At 42.5% G+C, this 9,773-nt stretch overlaps 1 protein-coding gene across 1 annotated transcript; it reads left to right on the top strand.

The window, feature by feature from the left end:
- Positions 1–1,177: 1,177 nt before the first annotated feature.
- On the top strand, positions 1,178–9,366 carry LOC118404604 (CCR4-NOT transcription complex subunit 11-like). The gene is made up of 7 exons (XM_035803814.1): positions 1,178–1,427; positions 2,858–3,052; positions 3,734–3,880; positions 5,150–5,450; positions 6,636–6,856; positions 8,343–8,519; positions 9,127–9,366. Exons 1-7 carry the CDS (start codon positions 1,266–1,268, stop codon positions 9,247–9,249), a joined length of 1,326 nt encoding a protein of 441 aa, XP_035659707.1. The 5' UTR covers positions 1,178–1,265; the 3' UTR covers positions 9,250–9,366.
- Positions 9,367–9,773: the final 407 nt, after the last annotated feature.

The following is a 9,773-nucleotide window of genomic DNA, read 5'->3' as shown; positions in this document are numbered from 1 at the left end:
TTAGCTATATACAGTTCTTACATCGCTGTTCTATAGATGTGTCATTCGAAGTGACACAGTTTGTTTCCTTGACACGTTTTTCGCTATCAGTTTGCAATATACAGTTCTTTAATACAGCACTGTTCTATAATGTGTCGTTCATATTGTTCTAACAGCGCTATTCTATAGGTGTGTCATTCAAATTGACACAGGTAGTCTTCTGAACACACTTTCCACTTTAAGTTAGCTATATACAGTTCTTACATCGCTGTTCTATAGATGTGTCATTCGAAGTGACACAGTTTGTCTCTTGAACACGCTTTCCGCTTTAGTTAGCTATATACACTTCTTACAGTACTGTTATATAATGTGTCATTCATATTGACACAGTTTGTCTCCTGGACACGTTTTCCGTTATTAGTTTGTTACATGTATATACATGTCTTTCGGCGCTATTGTATAAGTGACACTATCAATTCAAATTAACACAATGTCTCCTGAACATGTTTTTCGCGTTATATGCAGTTTTTACATCGCTGTTCTACAAATGTGTCAGGATTTCCCATGTAAACGTTGATATAACTGAACCGGTTGGCGATTGAGCAAGACCTAAAAGAGTTCATGGAAGATCCCCAAATAGTAGTAAATCCTTGAGTCCCGAACAGTTAGATGCAAAAAGTCTTCGAGGCTGGGTACCGATCATGAGTTCACTTCACCCACGAGGCAATCTATTGAAATAAACCAGCTCAATAAACACCTCACAGATTGTTTTCTTATACTTCAAAGACATCTCAATATTACTTCTTAGCACAATAAAACGCTGATATCGATAGCACTATTTGCTAAGTACTTGTGTACACTATCGAGTGAGGTCCCGAATGGCTGCTGCAACAGTATAATGTGACCCGGAAACAGTCGAACCTCGCCCTCTAAGCGGACACCCCGAAACCCCCATACGGTGCCCGTTTCGGCTTGAAAACAATGGCGGAACCATAGGAAAAAGCTGTTGAAAATCGGTCAACTTTGACATCAAATATATCCTTTCTCTTAAAAGTCTAGCGCTCGATGTTCACAAGGCCGATAGAACAATTCGTTGGGATTACGTGGACACCTTTCACAGCCTGATTTGGGCCACCGCGATTTTTTTATCTTTTTTTTACGTGACCATGTCAAGTGCCTCAAACGGGCGTCCAACATGAATAAAATCTGTTTTTGTCCAAACTTCGTAAGATTTCTCCTTTGGTTTGTGACTTTTTGCCTTATCCTGACTCTCGAGGGAAGTCGAGATGTCCTTGACGCCAAAGGAGCTGACATGCCTCCTTAACGTTCTGTCCGAAGACGCCACGCAGACGTCTTCTTTTGAGCAGTTGGCGGCGGCCTTCCACCACTACTTCAACAAACCCGACCACTACAAGATTGGTAGCACTTTGGTACTTCTTCTGCAGCAGGTGAGACATGTCTTGAAGAAATTATATAAGACGAGCAGAAATTACACTTGGATCTAATGATCTCCGTTTGTAGATACGAACGAAGGAGAACAAAATATAAGTTATGCTGTCTTATTAAATATCACCTGTCCAGTGGCATAATTTTTCTGCTGGAATGTCACAATTTTTACGGTGGTTTAATGTACTCATAATACCTGTTTGTGAAGAAGCCGTAATGCACAGCGGAGAATTTAGAACACTGCATATTACTGTAATCCCCTTTATACTTTCGAGTACGCATGTGAAGCGACAGGAACTGTGAGTAAATTAATGTGTCAAAAGCAAAGGCCCTGATACATAAACAAGACACGTCTGGTCATTGTTATGCAAATCAAGACAATGGTGAAAAAAGAACTGTTTACAAGTCAGGAGCCTGCACATAAAGAACCCTACAGTCATATCATGTTGTATCATTTATTGTGACCTGTACTGAACCCAGTGGGTATGAATTAAGGGTTAATGACCCGCCCCGAGGTGTATATGGTGTCATAACGCCTGGTCCTTTGCTATAACCTCCGAATAAAACCACCGAGTGAGCGAAGCGAACGAGGTGGTTTTATAAGGTGGTTATAGCAAAGGACCAGGCATTATGATACCATGTACACCGAGGAACAGGCGGGTCATTAACGTTATTATCATATAGCCTACCCAAACTTGCAACCTCCTGTATGAAGCATAGATCCCTTGGCACTATTCGTGTGAATTACTTTGTCGAATTTCTGAAATATTCGCATTTGTAAGGAGATTACAGATTGCCTTTTGAAACCAAAATTTCCACAGAAAATATTCGAAACATTGTAGTATTTGGCTCTTTAGAATATCAATGTCAACAGAAGGAGCCATTCCCCCCTTCTTGCAGTCTGTACTTATTCCCTCTGCTCTGACATATGTTTTGCTCCTTTTAATTGGCCAATGCCTTCATATCCTGTGTGTATCGCTCCTTCTGATTGGTAAGAATGAATCGACACCGGCACCGGTGTCGATTTGCAGCGACACTGGTGCCGCCGCTGCCGGTGTCGATTCATTCTGACCAATCAGAAGGGCGATACACGCCGGGCTGGCAGGAATCTTTGTGTTACGGCGTCATAACCAACGTGGAACGGGGCCTTCTGATTGGTCCGCGGCGCCTGGCTATATGATAATGTACAATAAAGGTCTTTATTCATTCATTAAGAAGAGAAGGGGTGACCCTTTGACTTGTGCTTGGTTGAGAACACGAACCGTAGCAAAGTTGCAGACTACAGTACAGGTACTAGTACTAGGCAGTAGTAGCTATAAAAAAAAACATTTTGCTTTGTCCTCAGTCCAAGGTCACCTGCTTTACCTTGTATCCAGTTACTTGAGTAGACTTAGTATAATTGTGTATCACTCTTTAATTTGTCTCCCCACAGCATGATCTACTCCCCTCCCCGACCCAACGCCTCACAGCGATCTACCTGCTGTATGAAATGTACAAGACGGAACCTCTGGCCGCCAACCCCTTCGCACCTGTGTTTGCTCACCTGCTCATCAACTCACCTGGCGATGAGAAGACGGCGACCGCACTCCCTGCCATCTCCAACTCAGAAAGAGTCTTTTTGTCTCAGGTGTGTGTCAAGTACATGCTTCAGGCACATTATTAAAAGTTTTATTTAGAGTTACAGTAGAAGCCGCTTAATTGCACGGCCTATTTGCCAGTGAATTTCGTGCAATTATCCGACTGGTGCAATTATGCGAAGTTATCTAGCTGGACCGCTCTGTTTTTGGATTTGGAGATTCTGTGCAGTTAACAGAAGTGTGTGTTAATCCGGTGTGCAATTAACTGGCTTCTACTGTATTAATAAAAGTGATCGACTTCTGTGCCAAACTCCTGAACATAAAACACTTTTTGGGTAGAATGATTATAAAGGTGACACAATGTATTAGTAAAATATTTCCCCCATATATCTGTGCACATGTATAAAACTCTTAACCAGCTTTCGTACGGTCCTTTTCAAGTTGATTTCACCCAAAGAGTTTTAAGCTGACTTTGTCATTCTATGACTGTCACTAGTATCTATTTTCCGATATTTTGTCTACACTTCTTGGCAGATGTTTGTTCATTTGGCATTTCCTTCGTAATTGTATTCTTTTTTTTTCTAAACAGACAAAAATTGATATGAGCATGAATGTCATCCATATAATCAAATCAATTTCAGGTTTGTACCTAAGCCTACTTCTTCCAAAAGAGTTGAAGGACAAACAAGTCTAATCTGTTTTTGACATTATGTTTGTTGTTGTTTGTGTAGGTTATCACCTCCACAGCGAGGGAACTGTTAAAGAAGAACCCCCGTCAGATCGTCACCATGGACGTGGGGAATGCCCCGCCCGCCGACCTGACTGGTTTACAGCTGGCCCTGGCTGAGAGACAGTCAGAACTGCCACACTTGAGCAAGGTGACTTCAATCTACCTTCTCCTACAAAAGGATCTCTATGGGGTTCTCACCAGGATTTTTTTTTACAGCATAAGGGTCAGAAGTCCCTCTTGACCACAATTTGGCCTCCTCTCCCAGAAATTTTAGAATTCAAAACCCCCAAGACACTATAATTTGTTGCCTTTTTAGGGACAAATTTTGTGAAATATAGTTTTTCCTCTGTTACAACCTTATTCTAAAGCCAAGTATCAATTTCTAAAGATTTTTATGAAAGGTCACATGGTTCTCCCCAGAAAGTGATACCCCTATGCTGGTTGAGAAACAGCAAAGGTACCTAAATCACAGCATAGGGGTCCAAATCACAGCATAGGGGACCAAATCACAGCATAGGGGGCCCCCATGTTGCTCAGACGATGCTCAGACAATGCTCAGACTATGCAGGGATCGAAATACTTTTTTTTGCTACATGCAAAATTGCAATGTGAAAAATTTACATGCAAAATACAACTAGTCTATACTGCAATGATCAAGCCAGCATCCATCATTCCGTACTTTGGCAGAATTTTGCTGCTCAGGATAGATAAGAATTTTGCCCATTCTGTCACTTTTGGCGGACAGAAATCGGTGCATGAAAATATAGACAGAACTTGAAATTTTGGAAAGATATCCACAAATCAACATGTAAGTTTGCAGCAAAGCCAAATTTGATTATTGATATAACACCTACTGAAGACCGGTGACAATCCCCGCCAGACAAACAAAGGCACCGTGTCCTCTGTATTTTACTATTTTCAGCATGCAAGATTGCAAGTTCAGAATATTTTTACGTGCAAATCTCAAAAATTACATGCAAATTGCAAGTTAAGTATGTGTATTTCGAACCCTGCTATGTGTTTGAGAATCCAAGTTCTCTATACCTAAGATTATGTAGCAAGTTTATCTGTTACTGCAGCAATCAAACACCATGAAATAAAGTCCTTACAAAAAATAAATGCTGATTCAGGACAACCTAAGTAGAGGAATAGTATTTGCTATTTGTACCATTAAGAATCAGATTCAGAAACCTGGTACATGTACTGTACTCCTTTGAGACTTCTAACAATCACAAAGATATAACTGTCTCTGTCTCTTGCTCTTGAACTGCAGGGACGTTTTTGTAAAAATTTTCCATGGAGCATAAAGGAACATCGACGGATTTCCATATTTGGTATGCAAATATCTTTGACAGAGATGTACATAATGAATTGCAAATTATGACATAATTTGCATATTTTTTACACTATATTGCAGGCCGGCCTACCCTGTGTCATAGCTGACCCCGACCCAGACTCATCTCAAGCGTCTTTCGAGTTCGACCTCTCGATAGCCAATCAGGTGACAGAAAACCTCATCACCGGGCAGCGGCCGCCGGCGCAGAGTGACTTCCGACCGGAGTTCGTCCGGTTGCCCCCGCCACTGCACGTGTGCGAGGACGAGCTGGCGTGGTTGAACCCGACGGACGTGGAACACACAGTGGCGTGGGACTCCTCTATGTGTGTCAGCAACACCAGCAGTATAGAAGTCAAGAAACTCATGGCGAAGGCTTTCAAGGGTAGGGGTTGTTACCTGGTTGTTAGTTTGTTTTGTATATCTAAAACTGCCTATATGGCGACACGTTCAACCCCTGATACAGGGAAGAACGGACGATAAACCGGTCAGAGAGAGAGAGAGAGAGATGTGTAGCATACCAGTTTTTATTTATAGTAGGCCTAGCTGCATAGTAACTGTATGTTGTTTTTATCACTAGTAGACAGCACCTAATTGCATGACAACCAATAATGAATATCATGAGTCAGGATCTACATAAAGCACTCTGAAAACCTAAACTACGTTGTATTTCCGATTGTCTCTCCTTTAAAAATGAAATGGCATAATGACATTAGCAATTATAGCATAATCTGGCGTTTGCATAAAATCATGTCACAACATATGTCATACTGGCCTGGAAATATGTGATAAGAATAGCAAACAAAACAGCGAAAATAAGCTGACAAGGGTCTGCCCAAAGCCATGAAATTGCTAAAATTTCTGAAGTAATTATTTCTGAATGGTCACATAAAAATGTGGTTTCTGCCGGAAATAATATCCATGGCTAATATGCAGGCAGTTTTGTAATGCAGCACCTGGCCTTGGTACTGAAAATGTTGAAATGACAAAAACAGAATTGTCAAATTATGATATGGAAATTGAATCCACCTTGAAAACTAGCTCTTATTCTTAATCCAATGAATAATGTGGAAAAGACTAAACTTTACGTAACCAACACCAAGTTAGATTGGGACTTACCCCAAATTTTCAGCCGACTCCGTCAGCCTTGTTCACGGAATGGACCCGTCTGCTGTATACGTAGCTTCCGGACATGACGTCAGGGACACACGACTGCAGCAGAGGGTCGTAAATGCCAGATAACCTGTTTCGCCCCCCGTCTCTGTTCAGCGATGGGCGGTGGGCGCGAATGTACACAGCCTCCTTCACTCCTCTTGCAAAGAACTCCGGCTCCCAGTCAAGGATTCTGACTTTTTCAAGTGAAACTGAGTGTCCTGGCGATTCAATGTATATATGTTTGGAAACCTCCGAGTTAACAGAACTTGGTCGTTTTTTGGTGCTAAAAATTTGGGGTAAGTCCCAATCTAACTTGGTGTTGGTTACGTAAAGTTTAATCTTTTCCACAATGTCATTTACCAACACAGATGAACTTTCATGCCAATGAATGATAATTATGTTTTTTTCCCTTTAGGTCCTCTAACACTACAACAACAACAGCAGGTTCTAAGTGAGTTGGAGACGGACCCCAAGTTAGTGTACCACATCGGCCTGACCCCCACCAAACTCCCCGACCTGGTGGAGAACAACCCCCTGGTGGCCATCGAGGTGCTGCTGAAACTCATGCAGTCCAATCAGATCACTGAGTACTTCTCTGTACTGGTCAACATGGAGATGTCATTGCACTCCATGGAGGTAAGGATGGTAGAGTCTGTTACTCCATAGAGTTACTCCATAGAGTTACCTGCACTCCATGGAGGTAAGGATGGTAGAGTCTGTTACTCCATAGATCACTGAGTATTTCTCTGCGCTGGTCAACATGGAGATGTCTCTACACTCCATGGAGGTAAGGATGGTGGAGTCTGTTACTCTATAGATCACTGAGTACTTCTCTGTACTGGTCAACATGGAGATGTCATTGCACTCCATGGAGGTAAGGATGGTGGAGTCTGTTACTCCATAGATCACTGAGTACTTCTCTGTACTGGTCAACATGGAGATGTCATTACACTCCATGGAGGTAAGGATGGTGGAGTCTGTTACTCTATAGATCACTGAGTACTTCTCTGTACTGGTCAACATGGAGATGTCATTGCACTCCATGGAGGTAAGGATGGTGGAGTCTGTTACTCCACAGATCACTGAGTACTTCTCTGTACTGGTCAACATGGAAATGTCTCTACACTCCATGGATGTAAGGATGGTGGATTCTGTTACTCCATAGATCACTGAGTACTTCTCTTTACTGGTCAATATGGAGATCTCACTGCACTCCATGGAGGTAAGGATGGTAGAGTCTGTTACTCCATAGATCACTGAGTACTTCTCTGTACTGGTCAATATGGAAATGTCTCTACACTCCATGGAGGTAAGGATGGTAGAGTCTGTTACTCCATAGAGTTACTCCATAGAGTTACCTGCACTCCATGGAGGTATGAATGGTAGAGTCTGTTACTCCATAGATATACCTACACTCCATGGAGGTAAGGATGGTAGAGTCTGTATCTCCATAGATATACATGTAGCATCCCCACTCCATGGAGTCTGTTACTCCCATGGATTGGGAATGTAAAGTCTTTTTTCCAGCACACACTCCCATCAGTTTTAGTGTTCGCAGAGGTTGTCATTCATATAATCAAATCAATATAGTCTACCTTCAGGCTTTTAGCTAGTGTACAAATTTCTTGGTGGGTTGCAGCAATTATAGGTGCGATTATTGTAGTGAGTCTGGGGGGTATCCACCTTCCAGTTGAAGACTATGACCACAAGTGACCTGGTACCATCCCTGGTCAATCTGATTGTCATACTTGTCAGAAGATCTGCTCCCCAGTGTAAGGACACTAGTGCGTCCAATTTCTTATCATTACTTTTAGGAAAGCATGTCCAAATTACTCCTGGATGTATGCCTGGCTAAAAGCCTGCCTACCTTACTTCTAAAACAGTATACTGTAAATGCAGAAACTTTGGCTGTGGTGTAATGTTTTCGGTTTTAACGGTGGCTGCTTCACTGCGAACTTAAAACCACCGCAAACATTTCTCCATGTCAGTAAGAGACTACAGTGCATGGTGCTACCGCAAACTTAAAACCACCGCGAAAAGTCCTTTTTCCCGCTACCGCGAAATTAAATCCCTGCAAACTTAAATGCATTTACAGTAACATTATCGTTACATGTCTCCACAGGTGGTGAATCGCCTGACGACAGCGGTGGACCTCCCCACAGAGTTCGTTCACCTCTACATCTCCAACTGTATCTCCACCTGTGAGAACATTAAGGATAAGTACATGCAGAACCGACTGGTGCGTCTGGTCTGTGTCTTCCTACAGTCCCTCATCCGTAACAAGATCATCAATGTACAGGTAAGGAATTATCAGCCTTTTTTTCTAGGGCTCCACTGACTTAATTTTATGGATGACATCTTCAAGAGACCCTAAAACTAATGTACAAAAGTAAAAATATAGAAATCCAGTAAACAAAAATGCTACTTTACCACAAGACGGAACATCCAGACCATTCTTTTCCTGGCTTGGTTTGTCTTATGCTCACCTCTAGTAAGACTTAAAGCTATACTACGGAATTATTTGCACTCAGAGAATCATCACCATGATTTAAATGTTGTTGTTTTTTGCCATGGCCCCATGCCCTCATCATGTGCCCCCTTAACCCTGGAGAACAGGTCCTCTGGCAAGTGTAAAATTCAGATTGACCAGGGATGCTATTGGGTCACATGTGGCCACAGTTTTTTTTTGGTCACCAGCAAAAATCAATGGGCGCACAGATGTGTTTTAAATTAAGTCAGTGTGGCCATACCCTGGGTGTTCCTACTTAATTCAGATTTCTGCAGAATATGTTCAACTCACACGTGTGCCTTCAAGTTGGTACTTTTAGACAAGTCTACACAATTTTGCTTGTATTTTTCAAGTATGCCACTAGACTGATAAACTGTACGTTCATCTTATCTTACAGGACCTGTTCATCGAGGTGCAAGCCTTCTGTATCGAGTTCAGCCGGATCAGAGAAGCAGCTGGGCTGTTTAGACTGCTCAAGACTTTAGACAGCGGGGAACAGGGGCCGACGGGGGCCAAGTAGTGCTTTAGTCTGCTAGTGGGTAGCCTGGTTACCAAACCCCAGCCCGATCTCAAGTATCTATCGTGCAGGGGTCTGGCCGGATGGGATAGGAACTCTTCTCAATTTTGCCCCTTATAGTGGGCAAAAAACTCCACCAATAGAACAGCACAGGATCAGCAGGAGGTGATTACACCCCTGGCATGATTGGTTAAAGACCCCCAACTGTATTTTTTGAATCCATAACAGTGACCACTAAGTACCTGTTAAATTTGCTACTGTGATAGCCTGCTGACCAACTGTGGTGTATTGTAGCTGGCTACCTGTGGTGTGAGTGGTCATCAATCCTATGTTCTCCTCCCTCTGATCAAGGGCCTTCGAGAACCTTTCTACAGCCATCCTGCCAGACCCTAACACGAAAGATATATTTTGAAGTTGGGGTATGGTATCCAGGCTATGCTTTAGTCTGCTAGTGGGCTACCCCTAGAATGAAATGATCCTCTTTAGTTCAACGTATACCGTCCTTGGTTGTTCAGATTGAACAGCGG

The sequence above is a fragment of the Branchiostoma floridae genome, chromosome 17 (genome assembly GCF_000003815.2).
Source record: "Branchiostoma floridae strain S238N-H82 chromosome 17, Bfl_VNyyK, whole genome shotgun sequence".
NCBI lineage: Eukaryota > Metazoa > Chordata > Leptocardii > Amphioxiformes > Branchiostomatidae > Branchiostoma > Branchiostoma floridae.
The sequence above is the reverse complement of the archived record's forward strand: the minus strand, read 5'-3'. Positions and strand labels throughout refer to the sequence as shown.